This window comes from Chiloscyllium punctatum, chromosome 5 (assembly GCF_047496795.1).
Source record: "Chiloscyllium punctatum isolate Juve2018m chromosome 5, sChiPun1.3, whole genome shotgun sequence".
NCBI classification, from domain to species: domain Eukaryota; kingdom Metazoa; phylum Chordata; class Chondrichthyes; order Orectolobiformes; family Hemiscylliidae; genus Chiloscyllium; species Chiloscyllium punctatum.
Window position 1 is genome coordinate 5,823,685 of NC_092743.1, and position 26,998 is coordinate 5,850,682.

General features: G+C 44.2%; 1 protein-coding gene across 3 annotated transcripts in view; it reads left to right on the forward strand.

Annotated features, from left to right (window-relative positions):
- The window catches only part of impact (impact RWD domain protein), a 43,944-nt gene extending 20,864 nt beyond the window's left edge, over nucleotides 1-23,080 (forward strand). Inside the window, exons 7-11 of one of the 3 annotated variants that reach the window (XM_072569700.1) lie at nucleotides 8,687-8,781; nucleotides 16,676-16,749; nucleotides 19,318-19,408; nucleotides 20,947-21,155; nucleotides 22,888-23,080. In XM_072569700.1, the coding sequence (XP_072425801.1) occupies nucleotides 8,687-8,781; nucleotides 16,676-16,749; nucleotides 19,318-19,408; nucleotides 20,947-21,153 (467 nt within the window). In that variant the 3' untranslated portion in view covers nucleotides 21,154-21,155; nucleotides 22,888-23,080. Of the gene's footprint in view, nucleotides 1-8,686; nucleotides 8,782-11,698; nucleotides 11,788-16,675; nucleotides 16,750-19,317; nucleotides 19,409-20,946; nucleotides 21,156-22,887 lie in introns of all 3 variants that reach the window. The other 2 variants (XM_072569702.1, XM_072569701.1) reach the window with 2 other exon arrangements.
- Nucleotides 23,081-26,998: the final 3,918 nt, after the last annotated feature.

Here is a 26,998-nt window from a genome sequence, read left to right on the forward strand (position 1 = left end):
TATTCCCGCACTTCATTTCTATCCAAATACACATCCAGTGCCCCTCTTGAACATCTCAGTTGAACCTGTCTCCTGTACATTCCACACCCTAACTACTCACTGGGTGAAAGAAGTTTTCACACTTCAATGCTTCTTTTGCTGATCTCATTAAATCCCTTGTTCCTTTTGACAAACCAGAACCGTTTCTCCCTATCAACAATATACAGCCCTCTGATGACTTTGAAAGCATCGCTACCAGATCTTCTCTCTGTTTCTTTCTCACTAAGGAGAACAAAGCCAGCTTCTTCAATTTATCCTGATCTCTGAAGTTTCTCATCCCTGGAACTGCTAATGTAAACCATTTCTGCGCTCTCTCCAAAACATTCATATCTTTCCAATAATTTGGCATCTGGAACTGTACACAATGCTCCAAATGAGGTCTAAAAAGTGACCCATGTAAGTTCAACATCATCCACTTGCTCTTGTACTGTATACTCCTATTAATAAAGCTGAGGACACTGTGCTTTATTGAATGCTCTCTCCATCCATCCTACAACTTTCAATGATCTGTGCATATATACATCCAGGTCCCTCTGATCCTGCGCACCCTTTAGAATTGTACCTCCACCTATTTTACATTGTCTTTCAACGTTCTTCCTATCAAAACGCATCATCTCACTTCTTCATATTGAACGTAGTCTGCCACCAACAAACCCACTCCATCACCTTGTCCATGTCCTTCTGGGGTCCTCTCGCAGTTTACCATTCTTCCAGGGTATTTCTGGTTCAAAGCCCAGCCGTGATGTCTGGTGAAATCTAAATTTGTTTACTAAAGGAAATCTGAAATTGAAATCTCGTCTTGGTGATGATGACCATGAAACAATTGTCAATTGTTCAGTAATGACCTAACGGGAGGGAAATCTGCCATCCTTACCAAGTCTGGCCGATATGTAACATTAGTCCAGGATTGATTCTGATACGGCTGAGGAAGCTACTGAATTTGAGGGGCAATTAGGGATGGGCTCCAAATGCTGGTCTTGCCAGCGATGGTCTCGCCACATATAAATATTCAAAAAATCAATTGCAGTGTTTCCCAAGTTACAACAGTGATGACACTAATAAAAACTCCATTAACTGTGAAGTTGTGAAAAGTACTATTCATTTTAAAAATTCATTTGCTGGATCTGGTCGCTGATGATCAGACCAGCATTTATTGCCCATCCCTAATTACCGACAGAGGGTAGTTAAGAGTCAACCACATTTCTGTGGGTCTAAAGAAACATATAGGCCAGACTGGGTCAGGTCAGCAGATTTCCTTCCCTGAAACACATTAGTGAACCAGATGGATTTTCTGACAATCAACAACAGTTTCATGGTTGCTATTAGACTCCCAATTCCAGATTTCTAACTGCTGGGATGGGATTCGAACCATTGTCCCCAGAGTGTTACCCTGGGTCTCTGGGTTAATAGTCTAGTAACCATACTACTCGGTCATTGCCTCCCCGATAAATGGAAGTAGGGCTTTTCAATCAGCTCATTGAGTCTGTGCTCAGGAAAGAACCATCCAGCCTTATTTCACTCCCCAACTCTCATCCTCTAGTCTTGCAGGTTACTATGTCTCAAGTGGACAACGAAGTGGTTTTACAAAGTGATGAGGATTACTACCCTGACCTCCCTCAGGCACTGGGTTCCAGATTCTCATCACCCTTTTGAGTTCAAAAAGAAAGCACCTTGCAAGGTTTGTGAAGGTTTGTAGCTAAGGTTGAGGTTTAGGGTGTAGGTTTGCTCACTGAGCTGTAGGTTTGATATCCAGACGTTTCATTACCTGGCTAGGTAACATCATCAGTGGCGACCTCCAAGTGAGGTGAAGCTGTTGTCTCCTGCTTTCTATTTATATCTTTCTCCTGGATGGGGTTCCTGGGGTTTGTGGTGATGTCATTTCCTGTTCGTTTTCTGAGGGGTTGATAGATGGTACCTAGATCTATGTGTTTGTTTATGGCGTTGTGGTTGGAGTGCCAGGCCTCTAGGAATTCTCTGGCATGTCTTTGCTTAGCCTGTCCCAGGATGGATGTGTTGTCCCAGTCGAAATGGTGGGTTTTTTAAATCCGTGTGTAGGGCTACGAGGGAGAGAGGGTCGTGTCTTTTTGTGGCTAGCTGGTGTTCGTGTATCCTGGTGGCTAACTTTCTTCCTGTTTGTCCTACGTAGTGTTTGTGGCAGTCCTTGCATGGAAGTTTGTAAATGATGTTGGTTTTGTCCATGGGTTGTACTGGGTCTTTTAAGTTTGTTAGTTTTTGTTTGAGAGTGTTGGTGGGTTTGTTTGCTACTAGGATTCCGAGGGGTCTTAGTAGTCTGGCTGTCATTTCTGAAACTTCTTTGATGTATGGTAAGGTGGTTTGGGTTTCTGGCTGTGTTTGTCTGCTCGTCGTGGTTTGTTCCTGAGGAATCTGCGGACTGTATTTTTTTGAGTATCCGTTCTTCTTGAATACATTGTATAGGTGGTTCTCCTCTGTTTTCTGAAGTTCGTCTGTGCTGCAGTGTGTGGTGGCTCGTTGGAATAGTGTTCTGATACAGCTTCGTTTGTGTGTGTTGGGATGGTTGCTGGTGTAGTTAAGTATTTGGTCAGTGTTTGTCGGTTTTCTGTATACGCAGGTTTGTAGTTGTCCATTGTCCTTTCTTTCGACTGTGACGTCCAGGAATGCGAGTTTGTTGTCGGTTTCTTCCTCCTTGGTGAACTTTATGCCTGTGAGGGTGTTGTTGATGATGTTAAATGTCTCTTCTATCTTGTTTTGTTTTGTTATAACAAAGGTGTCATCTACATAGCGGACCCAGATTTTTGGTTTGATGGTTGGTCGGGCTGTTTGTTCTAGTCTTTGCATTCTCATAGCAGAGATCTCATTCTCAACGGTGTGCCGTTGGTTTGTTTGTAGACTATGTTGTTGAAGGTGAAGTAGGTGGTGAGGCACAGGTCCACCAGCTTCATGATGTTTTCGTTGGTATGTGATTGATGGTGGTTGGGGTGTGTGTGATGGTCTCTTCTAAAAGTGTGGTAAGTGTTTCCTTTGCCAGGTCGATGTTGATGGAGGTGAACAGTGCTGTTACATCGAATGAGATCATTGTTTCATCTTCCTCTATTTTGGTGTTTTTGATGATTTTTAGGAATTCCTGGGTGGAGTGGATGGAGTGCTGTGACTCTTCTACTAGGTATTTCAGTCTTGCGTGTAGTTCTTTGGCCAGTCTGTAAGTTGGTGTTCCGGGTAGTGAGACTATGGGTCTGAAGGAGGAGGGGGGGGGGGGGGGGGGCTCCTGGTTTATGGAATTTTGGTAGTCCGTAGAATCGTGGGGTGTTGGTCCCGTCTGGTTGCATTTTCTGGAATTCTGTCTCGTTTAATTGTCCGGAATTGTGTAATTTTCTTTGGAGATATGTAATTTTGTTTTCTAGTTGTGGGGGTCGGGTCTAGCACCACCTGTTGGTAGGTGTTGGTGTCTGCGAGTAGTGCATTGGCTTTCTGGATGTAGTCCCTTCTGTTCAGAATGACTGTGAGCCGACCCTTGTCTGCAGGTAATATAACGATGTTTTTGTCTTTTTTGAGGTTTTCTAGGGCTTTCTTTTCTTGTGTGTTCAGTTTGTTTCCTTCCCTCTTTCGGCTCAGAGTAGGTGCAACTGTCTGTCTGATCGTTTGTTGTGTTTCTTCCGTGAGATTGTTGTCCTTCAATGTGTTTCTAATGCCGCTAGGAAATCCTACTTGTCAGCGTCTCGGTAATTAAAATTTAGTCCTTTTATTAGTACCGCTTTTTCTGTGTCTGATAGGGTCCGGTCTGATAAGTACTTTATCCATGCCCCTGTGTTATCGGGTTTGTCTTTTTTGTGAGTTTGCCCAGTTTTTTTCTTCAGGTCCTGATTTTCTTTATCTGTGTTTGTCGTTGTTTGGTGTTTATGGCACGTTCTACCACATCTGGCCATTCTTGATTTGTTGCTTGTTTGAATAACGGTTTTTGGCGCGCAATTTCCTGGTTGTATTTTCGGAGTCTGTGGTGGGCGTCATTGATTAGTTCTTGGAGCGTTCTGCGGCCGTTTTGTTCTGTTAACCTTCTGGCTTGAGGTGTTTTTATCGACGGTTTATATTGGAGACATTTTGGCAGTATCTGTTTTCTTAAACATTCATTCAGGAAGTACAGTTGTTCACGGGTGGAATTCTCTCGGATGGCATTCCTTTTTCCATCTTCGGGCAAGTTGTAGCGTGTTGCGCCCATTGGTTTTTGCAAGGTTTGTGAAGGTTTGTAGCTCAGGTTGAGGTTTAGGGTGTAGGTTTGCTTGCTGAACTGTAGGTTTGATATCCAGACGTTTCATTACCTGGCTGGGTAACATCATCAGTGGCGACCTCCAAGTGAAGCGAAGCTGTTGTCTCCTGTTTCTATTTATAGGTTTGTCCTGGATGGACAAAGCACCTTCCCAACTCCCAACTACTCTTTCCAACAATTGCTTTCAATCTACGGAGGAACCTCTATTATCCGAATGTCAATTATCCGAAAATCAGATTATCCGAAGGAGATCTCGAGGTCCTGACAGAAACATTACATTAAAGACGTGTGTCCAACACTGATCGCTTCTTTTGTTTACAGTGATTAAAAGTGCTGCCGAGAACAGTCCTGGACTGATGGGAGCGCAGGCACCGTCTCTAAATTTTTTAGATTCCCTACAGTGTGGAAACAGGCCCTTCTACTCAACAAGTCCACACCGACCCTCCAAAGAGTAACCCACCCAGACCCTACATTTACCCCTTCATCTAACACTACAGGCAATTTAGCATGGCCAATTCACCTGACCTGCACAATTTTGGACTGTGGGAGGAAAGCGGAGCACCCGGAGGAAACCCATGCAGACACGGGGAGAATGTGCAATCTCTCTCTCTTTCTCTCTCTCTCTCTCTTCCCCCTTTTCCCCAGATAATCTCTCCAACATTGTCCTCTACAGGGCAAAGGTGTAACCTGTCAAAATGTTGCAGTAGAAAGGGCTGCCTGTGTCTGTGTACGCGTGTGCCCTATTTGGAGACTCATCACCCAAAAGGCAGCAGCAGTCTTGTTGGTGTCCAGTCCACCTGTCGTGGGTGGAGCGGGCGAGGGCTCGGGTGCACTGTGCTGCTGCTAGTCTCCTGAAAGGGGAGCAGACTTAATAGAAAACTCCGAACCCCAGCCGAAAGGCATTGAATCGATTAACTGAATCCTCAATTATCCGAACTAAATAGTGCCCGCCCATCTCGTTTCAATAATCGACGTTTCCCTATATGATCCCCTGGTCATTGATCTCCCAGGGAGTAGTAACAGAACCTTTATACCCATTGTATCTGAGCCTATCATTATTTTATCCATTTCAGCCATCTCTGCTCCAGAGAAAACTGCTCCAGCTTCTCCAGCGTTTTCCCAACGGTAAAATTCTTCACTCCAAGCAACATCTCCCACTGTTCCGCCTCTACTGCAACCATATCATTGATAATCCCAGAATGATACAGCACAGAAAGAGGCCAGTCAGCCCATCACTTCTGTGCTTATGCTTTGAAACAGCAAACAATTCGCCCCCATTGCCTAACTCTTTCCCTGTAGACCTGTGAAATTTTCGCTTCAAGTATTTATCCATTAGCTTCTGAAAGCTAGAATCGAATTTTTCATTACCTTTCCAGACAGCGCGCTCCAGATCCTAACGACCTGAGTTACAAATTCTCCTATATCCCCGCTCTGAGACATTTGCAGATTACCTTCAATCTGTGTCCTCTGGTAACTAGCCCTCCAGCCAGTTCTCTTGGATATTAAAACCCCTCATCATTTTAAAGCAAGCTTTTACTCGTATCTCATCCCTCATCGTGTGTTAACAACCAAAGGATCTTCAAATGTGATCAGAGCTCAAAGTAGGATTGTAACTCTAAATCTAACAGAAGAAATTTTGGAATAATCGGGCAGAAAATGTGCAGGGAGGGAGAGTGGAAAGAAATGGGATAGTTCTTTCAAAGAATTGGCATTGTGATGAGGAATAGAATGGCCTCTTGTTGTCCTGGATGGTGCCATGGGATTACTGAAACAATATAGGAGCAGACACTGACCATTTGGTCCCTCAGTCTGTTCTGCTGTTCTGTAAAGATATGGTTGATAATCCACCCCTCTCTCCCTTCCAGGAAGGCAAATTGAAGGTTGTAAAGAACAATACAGCACAGGAACAGGCCGTTCAGTCCTCCAAGCCTGTGCTGCGACATTTTGCCTTTCCATACTAAAACTGTCTTATAGGATCCATATCCCTCTATTCCCTTCCTATTCATGTATTCATCCAGGAGCTTCTTGAATGCTGCTGTTGTATTCGCTTCCACCACCACCTCTGGCAGTATGTCCCAGGCAGTCACCGCCCTTTCCTTGTCTATTCTTATACTTAATGTCCCTTCCAGCAAAGACAAGCATGCCATAGGCCATTTTTACTACCTTATCTACCTGCACTATCACATTCCGTGATCTATGGGCCTGCACACCCAGATCCCTCTGCATATCAATACTCCTAAGGGTTCTGCCATTTACTGTATAATTTCTACCTGTACATGATCTTCCAAAATGTATCACCTCACATTTGTCTGGATTAAACTCCATCTGCCATTTTTCTGCCCATGTCTCCAACAAGATCTCATGGAATACAGGGAGCACTAGCCATTTGGATACAGAACTGGCTCAAAGGTAGAAGACAGAAGGTGGTGGTGGAGGGTTGTTTTTCAGACTGGAGGCTGATGGATCGGTGCTGGGCCCTGTACTTTTTGTCATTTACATAAATGATTTGGATGAGAGCATAAGAGGTAGAGTTAGTCAGTTTGCAGATGACACCAAAATTGGAGGTGTAGTGGACAGCGAAGAGGGTTACTTCAGATTACAACAGGATCTGGACCAGATGGGCCATTGGGCTGAGAAGTGGCAGATGGAGTTTAATTCAGATAAATGCGAGGTGCTGCATTTTGGGAAAGCAGATCTTAGCAGGACTTATACACTTAATGGTAAGGTCCTAGGGAGTGTTGCTGAACAAAGAGACCTTGGAGTGCAGGTTCATAGCTCCTTGAAAGTGGAGTTGCAGGTAGATAGGATAGTGAAGAAGGTGTTTGGTATGCTGTCCTTTATTGATCAGAGTATTGAGTACAGGAGTTGGGAGGTCATGTTGTGGCTGTACAGGACATTGGTTAGGCCACTGTTGGAATATTGCATGCAATTCTGATCTCCTTCCTATCAGAAAGATGTTGTGAAACTTGAAAGGATTCAGAAAAGATTTACAAGGATGTTGCCAGGGTTGGAGGATCAGAGCTACAGGGAGAGGCTGAACAGGCTGGGCTGTTTTCCCTGGAGCATTGGAGGCTGAGGGGTGACCTTATAGAGGTTTACAAAATTATGAGGGGAATGGATAGGATAAATAGACAAAGTCTTTTCCCTGGGGTCAGGGAGTCGAGAACCAGAGGGCATAGGTTTAGGGTGAGAGGGGAAAGATATAAAAGAGACCTAAGGGGCAACTTTTTCACGTAGAGGGTGGTACGTGTATGGAATGAGCTGCCAGAGGATGTGGTGGAAGCTGGTACAATTACAACATTTAAGAGGCATTTGGATGGGTATATGAATAGGAAGGGTTTGGAGGGATATGGGCCGGGTGCTGGCAGGTGGGACTAGATTAGGTTGGGATATCTGGTCGGCATGGACGGGTTGGACCGAAGGGTCTGTTTCCATGCTGTGCCTCTCTATGACTCTATGATCTGTATCCTAGTGTATCCTCTGACAATACTTCTCACTATCCACAGCTCCACCAATCTTTGTATCATCTGCAAACTTATTAAACAGATGAGCTATATTTTCCTTCAAATCCTTATGTAGACCACGAACAGCAGTTGACCCAGCAATGATCCCTGTGGAACACCAGATAATGGGGAAAAGACAGGGAAGTGGAGTTAGCATTACCAGATCAGCCAAGATCTCAATGAATCATGGAACAAACTTGATGGGCTGAATGGCCTGCTTCTGCTCCTACGTATAATGGTTTCCTTCACTGTTTAGGCACTGCCCCCACAAGTACCTCTCACCATCCCTATCTCTGTTAGTTCACAAATCTGTCAATCTCAGACTTGAATACAGACAACAACTGAGCCTCTACCTGGGATAGGGAATTTCCAAAATTTTCTAGGAGAAAGTGAGGACTGCAGATGCTGGAGATCAGAGCTGAAAATGTGTTGCTGGAAAAGCGCAGCAGGTCAGGCAGCATCCAAGGAGCAGGAGAATCGACGTTTCAGGCATGAGCCCTTCTTCAGGAACCTTTTCCAGCAACACATTTTCAATTTCCAAAATTTGTCAGTCAAGTGTGTGAAGAAATCTGCCCTTTGGATAAGTACATATGTGGGCAAGGTTTGGAGGGATGTGGGCCAGGAGGAGGCAGGTGCAACTAGTTTAGTTTGGGATTATGTTCGGCATGGACTGGTTGGACTGCAGGATCTGTTTCTGAGCTGTATGACTATGTCTCTGTAAGCCATCAACCCCTCACCCTGAGCCTGTGACCCCTGGGTTTTAGACTCTGCAGCCAGGCCTGTTCGAGCCCTCTCAGCTTACACCCTGTCGTGCTGTCCCAGTTGGATCACGTCAACACAGGGCGGGTAGTGGAAGTACAGTTTGACCTATATCTCATCACATCATTCTTCCATCAACTTCCAGTTGAACAACTTCCTCCAATAATTCACGGAGAACCAATCACTGATCGGAGGAGTACATTTCAGGCACATCTATCTCCTGTAGTGACACCTAACCAGGTAGGTACTTGGGAAACTTGCTAAGATGTATGTTCATAAAAGGGAGAAGGAATTACAGGGATTCATAATTTTTTTTCTGTTTGTTGATGGGGAGAGTGTGTGTGTCTCTGGCTTGGCTATTGTTTATTGGCCCTATCCTTACTTGCCCTTGAGAAAGTGAGCTGCCTTCTTGAATCACTGCAGCCCATTTTGTTAGCTACCATCACAGACTCACATACATTCACTTTCTCTCTCTCTCTCTCTCTCTCTCTCTCTCTCTCTCTCTGACACACACACACACACACACCCTCTCTCTCACTCTCACATGCATTCACTCACACTCCCTCTTTCACCCATTCAGTCGCGCACACGTGTGTATAAACTCACTTTCTCGCGCTCTCTTGTGTTCTCATACATTTGTTCGAGGTCTCACACATGTTCACTCACTCCAGGCTTCTGACCCAGCACCAGCGAAGGATATATTTCCAAGTCAGGGTGATGAGTGGCTTGGAGGGGAACTTGCAGGGGATGGTGTTCCCATGTATCTGCTTGCCTTTGTCCTTCTAGATAGAAGTGGTCCAAACATAGAGCATTCTAGAGAAACTCAGCAGGCTTGGCAGCATCTGTGGAGAGAGAAAAACTGTTTTGAGTCAAGTATGACTGCATAGCTTTTTTGGTTTACTTTTGTTGGATGGATGTGGTCATGGGTTTATCTTTGAAAGTTCTTATGTAATGGCCTTCGACCGCCCTTTGTGATCACAGGAACTACAGTTAATTTGTCTCATGTCACCTTCACATCCAATGATTCCATTTTTAAGTATAACCATCATTGAGTGGGCACAGACAGCAGCTTGTGTTTGCACAGCAAGATCCCACGAGCAAGCTGAATGAATAGTTGGAAAACCAGAGGTCTTTGGGTTCAGTGGCAATCGATGGATGAATATGGGGCAGCATCCCAGGAGAACTCTCCACCAGCTTTGCTTGTGACCCCTTCAACTCCGCTGTTATTAGAGAACATTTCAGCGTTTTCTTAGTTCTTGGGTACAGGCACAGAACTGCTGTCGGAGCCTCAGAAATATTGTGGATCTTCCAGATATGCTCAGAATCCTGCGGGCAGTCATCGTAGATTCTAACCTTCAGGGAAATCTCAGGCCCAGCATCTCTGATGCTCCAGATTACGGAGTTTTGTCCTTTGTCTCACAGGAGACTGGGGAGTTTTTGCATTTGTTTAAAGCTCATCCTCCTCTTACAGTGCTGAATGTGGTGTGCTAGCGAGTTGTGTGTATTTGAATGTGGAAGTTAAGGTACTCACTAATCATCGAATCTTACAACATGGGGAGGCACTCGGGCCAATGTGCTTGTGTTAGCTCTCTGCCGACAACAATTAGTCCCATTCTTCCTTCATCTTTCCTAAGACCATAGAGGTCTACAGCACAGGAAATGGCCCTTTGGCCCATCAAGCCTACCACTCCATAACACCTGACATCTAAACCACATAGTTACTGAGTGAGTAAATTTATTCGTCCAATGTTTTGCTGTAATACAGGAAGCATCAGATATGTCTTCCCTGTGCTGTACTAACTGGGCAGGAGGATTGCCACTTGCTTATTTCCGCACAGGTGTTGACCACATCAACCAATGGGTGCTTGTGAAACTCCAAACATTAGGTGCAATTTCACGATTGGACAGCACTTACAAAACAATCCTGATTATGCTAAGAATTACATTAATAATAGATTTAAGATTATCAGTCCAATTTCAATGCTTATTCTTGATGAACGTTACATCCATAGTTCTATATAGGACCTTACCCCCTGCATACAATAACAACATGTCCAGTAATTGCAATCTGTCTGAATAAACAAAAGCTTGGGTTCGACTATTCCCTGGTGCATTTTTCATAATGATGGCTCTGCCAATCAATGTCTGTTTTCTCATGCAGTATAAATTGATGTTCCCTGTGAAATTTGGTGTTCTTGTGATTTGGTGCTGATGAAAGCTTTACATCAATGTCCCTTCAGGATCCCAGTAGAGGAGAATCTAATTAATGCAGTATATTGTGATCTGGAACATGATGCCTGAAAGGACAGTGGAAGCAGCCTCGATAGGAACTTCCAAAAGGGAATTGGAGAAATGGATGGAATTTGCTGAGATCTGGGAAGAGAGCAGAAGGGATTGGGATTAATCAGGCTGCTCTCTCCAAGAGCCAGCACAGACATGATGGGCTAAACGGCCTCCTGTTGCACTCTTGATATTCTGCGATCTGGGAAGGCTCCCTCGGTTACTTGGCCATTTGAAGTTTTAACAACCTCATCAAAATCATTTTATCAGTAGAATAAATATATCACTGATGAGTTTGATAATGAGTTAAGGGCTGATTGGAAAAAGAAAATGTTTATAATGATGAGGAAGGCCTTTGTTTATAAAAAAAAACACATCTCCAAAGAGAATTTAATTGAAATTTTATGAGCTCTTTAAGAACTTTTTGATTTGAAAAGAGATTTTAATTTCTCTTCGCAAACTATAACCCATACTACATTAACTTGGCATTTTTATCCTCGCCCCTATGTTAATATATAATGATGGTAAGATATCAAATTAGGCTTTTGAAATCAAAGGAGAAAAGACTTGATTAAGGCTGATTTGATGCTTCATGAATACTTTGATGTCCATTTAGAGTTGCAGCCTTTGTATAATTTATGAAGTTGTAGCAAAATGCACCACAAAGTGAGGGAGTGAATACAGCCAATTATGGGCCTAATGAAAAGTCTGCTTATCTCCCAGAATTAAGTGCTGACCAGACAAAAGATATCATTAAGTATTCAGGTTCATTTATTTGTATTAATTGTTGATTTATAGAAAAGCAAAAACAAATTTATTTTGCAAATTTGCTTATTTGTAGATGGGCCTAGCAAATTTGTTTATACTTTTTATATAGATTTTTGCAAGTTGAAACAACAAGCAGTCTTGGGAACGGTGATCCTTCCCCCTGTCCATTTGATGCTAGCTCTTTCAAAGTGCAGCCAGGTTAGTCCTTCTCTCGCTCTCTCTCTTCTCCACACCCCAGCAATTTATTTTTCTGCCATCAATTATTGGTCATGGTCCGTTTTTGAAAGTTACCAATTAATTTGTATGGCCTAATGATAAATTCCAAAGTTTGGGAAGAGATTGTAGCAATATTCCAGAGAATCCCTACAGTGTGGAAGAAGGCCATTCAGCCCATCAAACCCACACAGACCCCACCCCCATCCTTGTAACCTGCATTTCCTATGGCTAACCCACCTAGCTTGCACATCCCTGAACACTCTGGGCAGTTTAGCATGGCCATCCATTTAACCTGCACATCCTTGGACTGTGGGAGAAAACTGGAGCACCTGGAAAAAACTCACATAGACATGGGAAATACGTGCAAGCTCTACAGACAGTCACCCAAGGGTCTGGTGCTGTGAGGCAGAAGCGCTAACCACTGAGTCACTGTGCTGCCCCTGAAGTACGTACTGGAGAGATCCTGAGGCAGCAGGTATGGAAGAGACTTTTTGAGAATAGGTTTTGGAATTGAGCAAAAGAAAAGAATTGCCTTTAGGGGTAAAATCTATCACATTGTAAGAAACAGGAGCAAGAGGAGGCCATTCAACCCATTTGAACCTTCTCCATTTTCTTGCTCTCCTTCGCCAATACCCTTGATGTCTTTGTCATCAAACATCTGTCAAACTCAATGACCCAGCCTCTGAGAAGAGAATTCCCAAGCTTTGAGGGAAGAAATTTTTCCTCATCTCCATCTTAAATGGGAAAAGGTTTAAAATTTCCCAGTTCTAAAGCCCCAGCTCCCTCCCGAGAGGATGAATCCTCCCAGCATCCAATTTGCCTTGCCCACTCAATCTTCTATTTCAGTCAGACCAGTACTCGTTCTTCTCAGCTTCAATGGTATAGGTCCAACCTTCTCAATGTTTTCTCCCAACACAAACCCTTTCTCCCCGGGAATCATCCTGGAGAACCTTCTATGAACAGTCTCACTGCTATCCTCTACGGATGTAGTAACTCATTTGTACATCTAATCACCATCTTTTGTAATGAAGGCCAACATTTAAGTTGCCTTCTCTAACTTTTTTCCTTATTCTTTTGTGGGATGTGACTATCGCTGGTAAGACCATCACTGGTTGTCCATCTCTGATGGTCCTTCAGCAGGTTGGCTTGCTTGGCCTTTTCAGGGGGCAGTAATTGCTCTGGACTTGGACTCCCATGCAGGCCAGACTAGGTAAGCATGGGAGATTTCGTTCCCTAAAGGACATAATGACCCCTATGAGTTTTTACAAGAATCAATTATGGTTGTCATGGTCACCACTGACAACAAAACCAAAAGATATCAGTAGCAGAAGCAGGCCATTCAGCCCCTTAAGTCTGCTCCACTATTCAATAAGACCATTGCTGATCTGATAATCTTCAACTCCACCTTCCTGCCTTTTTCCTTTAATCCTTGATTCATACTGATGGAAAATCTGCCTGTCTTTGCCTTGAATATACCTAATGACCCAGTTATCATTCAAAATGGAGCCCCTGAAACGCGGAAAAATTGTAAACTGTGAAGACGCAAGTCCAAAAGGACATTTACAAGTTGGTGGAATGGGTGGACAGGTAGCAGGTGAGGGTCAATGTAGTGAAGTGTCAGGTGATACACTTTGGTAAGAAGAACATTGTACCCCAACTTTGCCTTTCAGTCTAAAAGGGGGTGCAGCAGCAGGGTGCTCTTGTGCACAGATCATTGAGTATGGCAGAGAGCAGTAAATAAAACATACAGTATCCTTGTCGTTATTGGTAGGGGCCTGTTAAACTTGTACAAGATATGAGTAAGCTCTCATCCAGAGTATTGTGTACAGCTGTGGGTGCCACATTATGGGAAAGAGGTGACTACATTTGAGAGAGTGCAGAAGCAGCTTACAAGAATATCTTCAGGGATGAAGATACATGGAAGAACTTGAGACTTCCACCTTTCCGAGACGAAGGTTGAGAGGAAATTGGATAGAGGTTTTTTCAGAATTGTGAGTGGGCTGGTCAGAGTACAGAGATCCTTGGAGGAGGAGGAGGACCACCACCACCACACGTGCCACACAAACAATAGCAACAAGAGCAAGCCAGAGACCATAAACATCGCAGCGAGTAACACACCCCCCGACCCCCCAAAACCCGCCTACCGTTTACAAGGCACAAGCCAGTGTGATGGAATACACCCCTGTTGCCTGGACGAGCACAGCCCCAACAACACCCAAGATACATGACACCATTCTGGACAAAACAGCCCACCTGATTGGCCACACCCACAAACATCCACTCCCTCCACCACCGAAGCTCAGTAGCAGCAGTGTATACTACCAACAAGATGCACTGCAGAAATCCACCAAAGATCCTCAGACAGCACCTTCCAAACCCACAACCACTTCCATCTGGAAAGACAAGGGCAGCAGATACATGGGAACACCACCCCCTGCAAATTCCCCTCCAAGCCCCTCACCATCCTGACCTGGAAGTATATCGCCGTTCCTACAGTGTCACTGGGTCAGAATCCTGGAATTCCCTCCCTAAGGGTATTGTGGGTCTACCTACAGCACATGGACTGCAGTGGTTCAAGAAGGCAGCTCACCCCCACCTTCTCAAGGGACAACTAGGGTTGGGGAATAAGTACAGGCTCACCCACAACCATGAATGGACTTTTAAAAATTGAAAGTCATAAATTATAGAGAGGATTCTTTTTTGTCAGTGTGCATTCATCCCACTAAAAAGGGCATTTAATTTTCAACTTCCTGACCCTCTGCAACAAAACATTTCTTAACTGTTCTTAATTCCGAGTTAGTCTTCACTATTCCTCCACAGGCAAGCTATTTCCTGTAAGCAGTTGCAATGTGAATTATTTAGTTTAGTTTGGCTATGGCTCAATTCTGATGACTTGAAACATGAATGACACAAATATGTGTGGGCAGCTTAGCTTCCCGGTTTAATGAGACTATTGAGTGTGACACATCAGGCAGGAGAGAAGCTGAGGGGTTGGGGATCACTGATCAACAAGAGGTTAGTTTGGCAATTGGATACCATTCCCTCCCTTGGATATGAAAGGCTGCCGCTGCTCTCGGCACCCATTAGCACAATTGCACAATTCTTTGAATGTGTTTTAGCAATGGGAAAGCAGCCAACCTGGAACATATTTAAAGATTTTTCTTTGCAGAAACTGTCATACTCATCGCAAGCCTTCCACGTCTGACTCCCCTCAAACTTCATTTTGCTAAATCTTAAATCAGATTTTCACTGTTTCTTGATTCTCATTGAGTTCACAAATGATATCTAGGACTGTGACAAAAGTGACCTGTCCTCCCCATCCTCCTAGGTTTGTACACAGGTGACCACTCTAACCTCCTCCCCACCCCCGCGCATGCACACTCGCACGCGCACACACCCTGGCACTCCCAGCAATGCTGTCATTCCAGCTGGGGGTGCTGCTCCTCCCAGTCCCATTCATATCCATCGAATCACTAGCAATGGTTTTTCTGAACTGGGTGCCCTTAAGGCATGGTGGGCCCTTACCAATAGCAGAATCAAGCTCCAACACAGCCTGTATTGTCATGACCTGGAGTATCCTCTACTCTGCCATTACCATCAAGCTGGGGCCCAGCTCTGGCTAAAGGAGACATTCAGAAGAAAGGATCCAGGTCCAAGCCCACCCCCTGCAGAGGTTGAGCTGCAATATCTTTGATCTGGGTGGTTAGAAAATATCTGTGAAATCTTTACTCTAGATGGGTCATGTGGTGCAGTGGTAGTGTCCCTTCCTCTGGACTGTGAGGCCCGGGCTCATGTCCCCCTCTGCTCTACAAGTGTGTAGTAACATCTCTGAATGGGTTGATTAGAAAATATCCACCAGGGTATGTCAACAGGAGGAACTAGATGTGTCAACCTGGTGAAGTCACTAAACAGGACGATTTAGCCCTGACAGCAGATTGTCAGGGCTAAAGGTTGTACAGCTAACCAATCCTACATGCCCTGTATTCCTGTCACATCCAGTCGTAAATAACGGTGGACCAGCAGACAATTTTACGAAGCTACAATGCAGGGCGACTTGCAGTGAGGTCCTCAACTCTCATATTCTAGTCTCTAACTGATTCAGTTCGCTCCACACAGCTTATACACTGAGCTGCCGCAAGTCAAAGAGTGAGCCATCAAGACCGTATCAGAGATGCACTCCTCCTTCATGATCCTCATCAGCACAGTGAAGATCATAAGTGAAGAACAGGTTAAAGAGGGCTGATACTAAAACACAATCCTACTTCACTCCAGTTGACATCTCAAACTGAGTTGTTGACCCGTGGTTTAAATTAACTCAGCCCATTGTGAGTCAGCTGTATGAATGTCATTGGGCAATCAAGTTGGACCAGCATTCACCAGCGGCCCCACCATGTTGACTGTTTCTTCAGTCTTTGAGGTCAACAAAAATGGCATTCTGTTTGAGGTGATTGTCCTGGATGTGTCTCCCTGTGAACACGCTGTGGTGTGATCAGAGTCAAAGCCACACTGAGCAGTTTCTGCCCCAATGCCAAGTTTGTTCAGGGTGGTCTGTTCAGAGGCCCCCCCTGCTAAAGGTGAGAGTGAAATTGCTCTGTTATTGTTGCTGGCTTTGATATTGCAGTGAGCTGCAAGTGTGACAACACAGGAGTCATTTGGCATCTGTTCCCCATTCCTCACACACAGGAGAATATGGAAATGCTAATACTTTTCTTTTCCACGGTCTGATCCAAATCCGCAGCCAGTAAAAATACTTGGGATTGTAGAGTGAAGGGTATCCATTATTTTGAATTTAATTTTAGTCCTGCAGATGCTACAAACCTACTGCAGAACTCAGAGGTTTAGATGTTTGTCTGCTTTGTCTCCTCTTTAGGTGAAACTGCTTCTACAGGAACTTTATCAGAACAAAAAGATTGCGAATGCCACACACAACATCTATGCTTACAGGTACAGCAAAGGCCAATTGGTTCAGTCACGTCAGGAATTTTGTAACATTTAAATGATGGTCAAAATTGAATAAGAAATGTATCACTGAAAACAAAACTGTTGTCACTGAGCTGGAATCGAGAGGCCCAGTGTCAAAACAAAATACAGCGGATGGTGAAGATCTGAAATAAAAAGAGAAAATGCTGAAGAAACGCAGCAGATGTGGCAGTGCCTGTGGAGGGAAAGGAACAGAGTTAATGTTTTGGGTCCATTATGACTCTTCTTTGTAATTCAAAGGAGCTGGAAAAGGGTGGATTTTATTCTGTTGACAAAGGGGGAGGGTGCCCAGAGCAAAAGACAAAACCAGTGACAAGGATGATAAAGAAATTATTGAGATGTGGAATAGGTGTCAATGTTCGGTGTAATAAGGAGAAAATGGGTCTGCTGTGCCAGCCAGGGAGGGTGGGGACTGTAAGAATAAAAGGCCGGAGGCCGTGCTCTGAAGTTCTGGAATTTAATGTTCGAGGCTGGAAGGTTAACACTAGGTTCTGCATTCTGATCTGTTACCCTGATGTATTTGTGTAAGGTATAATTTGTCTGGTTAACACACAATGCAATTCTTTTTACTGTTTCTCAGTACATGCGACAATAATAAAACACATCATATCAAAGTGGATCAGCAGCAAATGAGGTGTTGTTCCTCAAGACTGGGTTCAGCTTCATTGGAGACATGTAACATAACCCAGCACATAAATGTTAGCTAGGTGAGACTAGTACAGTTTGGGACTTTGGTCAGCGTAGACCGTTGGGCCGAAGGGTCTGTTTCCAGGCTGTATGACTCTGACTGTATATGGACTACTCTGAACACAAGGGTCCCACACCCACTCAGGTGATGGTGGAATTTACATTAAGTTAATGAATCTGCAATTAACAGTGCAGCAGAGACCATGAAACCACTGTCAATTATTAGCTGTTATATTGGGTTTGTGGCAGGTGATGAGGGAATCAACAAGAGGGAAAAACATACTTGACCTCATCTTTACCAGTCTGCTAGCTGCAGATGCATCTGTCCATGCAAATATTGGTAAGAGTGTCGACCACACTGTCCTTGTGGAGACAAAATCCCACCTTCACATTGATAATAACCTCCATTGTGTTGTGTGGCACTATCACCATGCTAAATGGGACAGACTTCAAACAGATCGAGCAACTCAAGACTGGGCATCCATGAGGCACTGTGGGCCAACAGCAGCAGAATTGTACCTCCAGCACAATCTGTAACCTCATGGCCCGGCATATCCCCTCCTCAGCCAGGGGGGGTTCCACAACTATCGCCATCCTCAATTGCACATCAGTGCACAATACAAGCCTGAGGCATTCACAACGATCTTCAGCCAGAAGTGCCGGGCAGATGATCCATCTCGGCTGCCTCCAGTGGTCCTGGTGCCAGTCTTCAGCTAATTCGATTCACTCGACGTGCTATCGGTTAAAGGCAATGGTTACTGCAATGGCGGTAGTGTGACGAGGAGTTATACCAGATTCACAATATTAATTCTGTCTCTCTCTCCACCAATACTGCCATACCTGTTGAGTTTCTCCAGCTGTTTATGTTTTTGTTTATTGTGGCTGACAACATACTGAAGACATGTGCTCCAGAACTTGCTGCTCCTCTAGTTAAGCTCTTCCAGTGCAGTTACAGCACTGGCATCTACCCAACAATGTGGAAAATTGTCCAGGTTTGTCCTGGAAAAGTTTTATTTTTGTTCACTCCTGGCAAATGTGTAAAGAGGGGAGGCGGTGACATAATGGTAGTAATGTCACTTGTCTAGCAATCCAGAACTGCAGGTCAATGTTCTGGAGAAATGTGTTTGAATCCTATTGTGGCAGATGGTGGCATTTTAATTTAGCAAACAATCTGGAATTGAAAGCGAGACTAAAGTAACCATGTAACCATTATCAATAATGATTGAAAACCCATCTGGTTCACCAATGTCCTTCAGGAAAGGAAATCTGTCGTTCTTACCTCATCTGGCCTCCACATGACTCCTGACCTTCAGCAATGTGGTTGACTCTTGAGTGCCCCCCGCAAGCCACTATGTCAGATGACAATTAGGGGTGGACAGCAAATATCATTCTTGTGTGGATACCCACATCCCATGAAAGAACAAGCAGAGAATCTTGAGGACTTGTTGTTTTGTGTTATGTCCTATCTGTGGCAGGCATGACTTGCCACAGGGAAATTGTCCAGATTACGTTTCCATCGTAATCCACATTTGGAAGCTTCCAGAAACTCGGCTGACTGGCATTCTAAATGTCAGGTGACCCTTGGCAGCAATGGTAAGGATTAACATGTTAAAAAACTCCTGTTAAAAAGGGCATGCCTGCTTTAGATTTTATTTTATAAATTGAGACACCCTCAGGTATGCTTGATGTGACACCAGTGTCAAAGATTATAATTGTAAAAAATTAATTTGCTATTGCCGATGCTATGCATTTTAAGTGATAGCAGCATAGACATGTGTATTTTGATCTGTAATTGTGGGAGTGTTCACTGGAATAATGAATAGAGTGTGGGGATTAATTGTGTAGGATACATTGCGAGGACAAACAGACATTCCTGCAAGATTGTGAAGATGATGGAGAAACTGCAGCTGGTGGTCGTCTTCTGCATTTACTGCAGGTAACTGAACATTTCTGAGCTCTATCAGGGGCTGATGGTGTCGGTCGTGGTGTCACTTCTGTAGGAAGCCAGAGCCTTCGCTCTTGAGGACATGAGTTCAAATCCGACTGTGATATTATAAAATAAATCAATAGTTGAATAAAGTACTAGTCAAATGGCAGTCATCTTGATTGCAATAAATGCCCACCCTTTGGGCAATTAGGGATGGGCATTGATTGCTGGTCTTGGCGATGCCCATATCCTTTGAGTGAATTGGAAAAAGCAAATTATTTCTGTTAATTCTACCAAAGTGGATACAAGTCGTTCTGTTATCATGTACGTTTCGTCAACGCAAATTCACTGTAATGCAGTTGACAAATTGGGGACGCTGTTCCTACAGCACAAACGTTTTAAACCTATGTTGGCTGGAGTGCAACTACATCACCAACACTTTAAGCACTGTTGGTAAATTGTGATTTTTCTATCACATGGGGTTGCACAAGAACACAACCATTGTGTTATAGAAGAACTGACTGTATCTCAGTATTCCTGATCAAGGGCTTTTGCCCAAAACGTCGATTTTCCTGCTGCTTGGATGCTGCCTGACCTGCTGTGCTTTTCCAGCATCACTCTAATCCTGACTGTATCTCATATTTGTCTGCCTTTTTAAAAAAAAATAATTTATTATCCCTTCCCTAATTGTCCGTTGAAAAGGTTGAGCTGGCTGCTGTGATTTTCTAATTGGCCTGTTCAGAGATGTTACTGGAGCCAGTAGGACTTGAACTCTGATCTCCTGGTCCAGAGGTCGAGTGGGAGTACTTTGCCTTCTTGAATGACTGCCACCCATTTTGTGTGGGTAGACCCATAATCCTGTTGGGGAATGAGTTCCATAATTTTGACACACATCTGCTGTGATTTTTACCGACTCACTCAGTCTGTGGAAATCCTCTTGGAGCTGCTTTGTACTTCCTCATTGTACACATTCCCCACTTTGCCAAGGTTGTGAGGACACAAAGCTATGTTTCATTTGGTCCCCATGTCCAGGTCATTGATCTATATTGTGATCAGCTGGGGCTGAAGTCCTGATCCTTGTGGTACCCACTAGCCACAGTCTGCCAAAGCAAGGATGCCCTTATTCCATGAAAGGATACATTTGTTAAAAAGTAGATACATACAAAATTAAGGAAGTAATGATCAACTTTTACAGAAAGAATGAAAAATGTTTGAGTAATTGTTCCCTGCATCCTTTTCAGGGAATTGTGTCCTTTCGATAATGGGCTGTTTTCAGAATTAGGAGAGAGTGAGGAGTTTTGAATCTTCAGTAGGTGAAGAATCGGACGGTGCTAAGTTCGCGGATGATGGGGTTAGAGGCTGTGGTTGGGAGATTCTCGACTGTGGTCAGATTTAGGCAGAGGACTCCAAACGGTGTCCAGCCTGTGATTTATAGAGACTCTTAAAGTGAGATTTCAATCAACTGATCTTGTCTTTCATTTACATCTCTGCGATTATTAGTAAAGATTAAATGCGACCTTTCCTTACATAACGTTTTACTTCAACAGATTTTGGATGCACGAAACGTGCTGGTGGTTGTTTCGCGGTGGTACGGAGGAATCTTACTGGGCCCTGATCGCTTCAAGCACATCAATAACTGTGCCAGAAATATCCTTGTTGATGAAGGTTACGCCGAGCTTGCAGTAAGACCAAAGACACAACGCAAAATAGCTCAGACTGCAGTGATGGGTACAGCTGGCAGAAGGATAAAATGAAGGTGTTAACACTGAGGAAAGATTGAACAGACCGGGTGCCTTCCCCTGAGAAATGAGGAGTGACCAGGGGGACTGAGGGGGAGCCGGTGGTGGTGGGGGGTGCTGGGCTTTGTGTTTAAAATTATGAAAGTATTTAGAGAAGATGGAAGAGCAATGGTGAGCACTTTTAGAAAGGCCTACAAGATCCTGATCTAATGTAGGTAAAAACAATGACTGCATATGCTGAAAACCAAATACTGGATTAGTGGTGCTGGAAGAGCACAGCAGTTCAGGCAGCATCCAACGAGCAGCGAAATCGATTTCGCTGCTCGTTGGATGCTGCCTGAACTGCTGTGCTCTTCCAGCACCACTAATCCAGTATCTGATCTAATGTAGATTTGTTACAATCAGTGACAGGAAGTGAAACCAAATCAGCCAAACTATCACCGGATTTGCAACGCAGTGAAATCAAAATATTCGTTGTTCCTAACCAAACTCTACAAATGACAGATCTTAGACACAAAGTTTATAACTTAAACAAAAATTAACAATTTATTATTAATACTGTAACTTTAGAAAACAAAGCTAAGCAACAAGCTAAGCTAATGAGTATCTTTTTTCACACACATACAGGTAGACCAACACAGTTAAGGGGTAATTTAAAAAGAAAAATGAAAAAAAATTGTAATCTACTAATTAAACACTTTCAAACGGTGAATGCCAAGTCTTCATGCAGTCCTTGGATAAGGATTTCCCTTTAGGGAAGGAAATCAGCTGTCCCTTACTTGGTCTGGCCTACACATGACTCCAGACCCATAGCAATGTCATTGAGTTTCAACTCCCCTCTGGGCAATTTGGATGGGCAATAAATGCTGACCTGGCCAGTGACACCCAGATCCCATGAACAAATATTTTTGCAGCTGTTCTGACCATTGGGCCAATTCCTGATGTGCAGAGCCCACCATCGAGAACAATACTGTGCTTGTTTGGGTGTCTTGGGGGGGGCCTTCAAAGAAATTCTTTACACATCTTGCTTAATTCAAATTTGGGCTTTTGTTCTGGCTTTTTAAAATAATTTCTGTACGAGGGTGCTAACTTTCTCCACCGAACCTACCTTCTCCATGCCAATTTGGAATTGCTACAGTCTATTTTTCTTGAGATTATACTTTTCAACATCGAGCTGCATCTGCTGTAGTTTGGTCGTAACTCAATAATAAATAGGAACAGGTGTAGGCTATTCGGCCCCTTGTGCCTGCTCACCCATTCAATAGGATCGTGGCTGATCCGACATTCTTTTCCACCCTTTCCCCGTAATCTTTTGTTTCCCGACTGATCTAGAATCTATCAATCGCTGCCTTATATATACACAAAGACTCTGCCCCCACAGCTCTTTGGGGCAAGGAGTTCCAAAGACCCCCAACCCTCAAAGAGAAGAAATTCCTCCTCATCTCTGTCTGAAATTGGTGCCCCTTTATTCTGAGACTGTACCCTCTGCTCCTAGACTCACCCATGAGGGGAAACATCCTCTCAGCGTTGACCCTATCAAGCCCCTTAAGAATCTGATATGTTTCAATGTGATCACCTCCCATTCTTCTCAACTCCAGAGAATCCCAACTTGCCTCTCGATCGGAGATCATCCTCGCGAACCTTCTCCCATTGGGTGTCTGTGTCCCTTTGCAACTGGCTGCAACGTTCTGAGTCTCTCAGACGGTTTTATTATTGAACAATGCACTCAAATTTTTGTTTTAACTTCAGGGTGAAGGTTCAAGGACATCAATAAAGAAGAAAAAGCCAAAGAACAAGAGGGGAAAATGATCAGAGGAAGCAACATGGATATTTTATAATTAATGAGGAAATTGAAAGCTCCATTTTCAAATATCGGTGCCAGTTGTTTCACAACTGCAAAGACAGGAAAATGGAAAGACAGAAATAAACAAATCCAAAAGCACTCAACTCCTCTGTGTTTTATCTCATATTTCACAGAAAGTGGTTTTGCCTCCTCACAACCATGTGGTTGCCACTGGCTACACAGTCCCTGAGGATAATTCAAACCAAGACATTTATTTGCTGTAGGTTCCCTGGAGCCGTGGATGGGGGAAAGAAATTGAAGTCTCGAGTAAAAAGCCCTTTGCCCGTGAGCATTAATGTTTAAAGCAGACATTTTAAATTCATGCAGAATTCATTGTGTGTGTGTGTGTGTGTGTGTGTGTGGTATTCAAATAAATGTAGATGAATGCTTTGAAATGGCTGCTGCCTACCAAGATGGAACAAAGAAATGAAGCCTTGCTCACTCAGAATAGTGGTCAAAGGCGTCTTGCTGAGGCAAGTGGTCATTGCAGACCTTCACAAGAAAGGACAGATGCTACAGCAATGTATAGATCATGTGCAGTCCTGTTCTCTAGAGATAAATCCTGGCCACAGAATCATACAGCACAGAAGGAGATCATTTGGCCCATCCTGTCTTTACTGGCCCTGTGAAAGAGCAGTCTGCTGTTTTCTCCAATTGCCGTTCAGATTTATCCGATTCCCTTTCAAGAGTGGCTTGGAGGGGAGCTTCCAGTGGGCAGTGTTTGTGTCTACCCTCTCTCCTGTATCCTCCCAACTGGGGGTAGTCATGGGCTTGGAAGGTGCAGTTTGTCAAATTGAAAGGTATTGAGTAAAGGCCCTAGAACATGACTGCTATTTAAATGAAAGTCCATTCGGTAAAAGGATAATGCCCATGGGTTACAGAGTAGCTATCGTTTATTCTGCAGTTAAAAGTGAGATTGAACAAGTCCAGATAACAAGGGAGTATTTAGCTTTAAGTTATTGGGAGGAAAGATTCTTTCATCAAAGTTTCATTGTAGAACTGATGATGTAATCAAGGGTAGTCAGCATAGGTTTTAAATAGGAAGGTCAAACCTGATCCACCTCATTGAACACTTTGAATCATTTAAAATTTAAAACTAAAGTAGATCAAGATAGAATAATCAATACTTCATTATGTGCGGTGGCATCACGGTTAGGCCAATAATGAGGTGCAGTGGTTTGGGGGAGTACATGATGGGTGCCAATTCTGGGAGCAGGGCTAGCAATTTGTGTGCAGGGTATTGGTTCACTCTGACACCACCCTCACTGCCCATTGTTTATTACCTACCATTCACCTGGCTGTGTGGGCATACCAGTAAGCACCAGGGGAATGCACACTGGGGGAGTAAGGGAACAGCCTGGCATCCTCTCTCCATGCAGGACCTGTACCTGATACAGCCATACACTGCTGGTTGCCAAGGTGCCCTCCTGGATCAGTCAGCCTTTGCAGGGTGCAGTACCAGTGCTTTGAATAATGCCAGCGTGGTAATGATGTTTATAGATTAGATTACCGACAGTGTGGAAACAGGCCCAACAAGTCCACACTGACCCTCCAAAGAGTAACCCACCCAGACCCATTCCCCTACTTACCCCTGACTAATGCACCTAACACTGTGTGCAACTTATTATGGCCAATTAACCTGACCTGCACATCTTTGGATTGTGGGAGGAAAGCATAGTACCCAGAGGAAACCCACAAAGACACAGGGAGAATGTGCAAACTCCACACAGAGAGTCGCCCGAGGCAGGAATTGAACCCGGGTCCCTGGCGCTGTGAGGCAGCAGTGCTAACCACTGTGCTGCCCGTAATGTCTCATTGAAAGTAGGATGCCAGTGGTGGAGGGGATGTCTGGCTGGGTGCCAGTGGGGACTGTAGTTTGGCTGTGAACATGACGGGCGGGTGTCTTTTGGAGCAGGTGGTGAAATGAACCCAACAAGCACCTGCTCTGGTTTCCTTGTTGACTTTCCCTGATGGTGCGTGAGTGTGTGTGTGTGCGAGAGAGAGGGGAGGAGGGTGCAGCGTTGGACTGTTAACAAGGTGTTTAACAAGCACTAGTGAATGTCAATTGGGAACTCATTGCTGCCCAGTGGGAACCCCACTACTTTGCTCGAGAGGTTGCAGTGCAATGGTCTTGACATGGAGACAGGCCTCTCCAATCCTCTCGTCAGTTTCTAACAGCGATCTCACCATTGACCCCAGCTTCTCAGAACCTGGTAAGAATCCAGCCACAGAGTGGGTGACTTCTTGATAATTCAATCTTGAGGTGTTTGCATAGCTGGTAAAGCCTATTTATTGACAATCGCTCATTGCCTCGAGCAGATAAATGTCTTACTGAACCATTTGCAAAAGCAGTTAATAGTTAAACAAATTGCTGTCAGCCAGACTGTGATAAGGACAGTAGATTTCACTCACCATTCCTGAGCAATTACAGTGTAAATCCAGAAATTCTTAATGATTGGGGAATGCCCAGAGCAAGGGTTTATATGTAGCTCAACAGAAACAAAGGTTAATGCAACAAAAGATTTCCCAGACTGATTCTTGGGATGGTAGCACTGGCATGTCAAGAGAGAGTGGTTCAGGTAGGGCTGTATTCATTGGAGTTTGAAATAATGAGAGGGATCTCATAAAAACCTATCAAATTCGAAAAGGACCAGACAGGTGAACACAGGAAGGATGTTTCCAATGACCAGGGAGTCCAGAACCAGGGGCCATAGTCCACGGATACAATTAGGACTGAGATGAGTGGCATGTTAGCTCAGTCATAGCATTGCTGCCCAACAGCGCCAGGGACCCAGGTTTGATTAGATTAGATTACTTACAGTGTGGAAACAGGCCCTTCGGCCCAACAAGTCCACACCGACCCTCCGAAGCGCAACCCACCCAGACCCATTCCCCAACATTTACCCCGTCACCTAACACTATGCGCAATTTAGCATGGCCAATTCACCTAACCTGCACATCTTTGGACTGTGGGAGGAAACTGGAGCAAACCCACACAGACACGGGGAGAATGTGCAAACTTCACACAGACAGTTGCCTGAAGCGGGAATTGAACCTGGGACTCTGGCACTGTGAGGCAACAGTGCTAACCACTGTGCCACCGTGCCTCCCACAGCCTTGATTCCAGCCTTAATCTGTGTGGAGTTTGCACAATCTCCCGTGTCGGCATGGGTATCCTCTGGTTGCTCCAGTTTCCTCACACAGTCCAAAGATGTGAGGGTAGGCTGGACTGACCATGCTAAATTGCCCATGGTATTCAGGGATGTGTAGATTAGGTGGGTTAGCCATGGGAAATGCAGAGTTACAGGGAGAGAGTTGGGGGCTAGGTCTGGGTGGGATGTTCTTTGGTGGGTAGGTGCAGACTCAATGGGCTGAATGTAGGGGTTCTATGAGGAGAAATGTCTTCACCCAGAGAATGGGGAGCCTGTGGGATTCTCTGCCACAGGAAGTGGTTAAGGCCAAAACATTGAATGTTTTCAAGAAGGAGTTAGATACAGTTCTGAGGGCTAAAGGGATCAAAGGGTCTGGGGAGAAAGCAGGAACTGGGGACAGAGTTAGAAGATTGGCCATGATCATAATCATGGGTACAGCAGGCTTGAAGGGCTGAATGGCCTATTCATTCTCCTGTTTCTGTGGAAGCAGCATCAATCCAGTAGCCAGTTGCAGAAATAGACATTTCCTAAGCTGATTGGCCAACTTGTGTTTTAATAACAGACTTCATTGCCACTAATTTACCACGAAGATGTGTCCTGTTCAAATTATTTCTGCAAATAATCTACCAGAAGATTACCATAACAGAAATTATTATTTGTGTCGATTTTATAGTCCAGAGCTTCACAATTAGTTTCCCAGTAGTTAAGGAGTAAGTTAATGCTTTGACGTGAGAAGTCAAAATTCTCAGGAGATTAAAGATCTGCACACAGTTCAAATAATGAAGCATAAACAATAGTTTTATTTTTCCCAGCAAAGTCCTGCCAATATATGTGTAAATTCCCTCTGTGTTCAATTATACAGTAT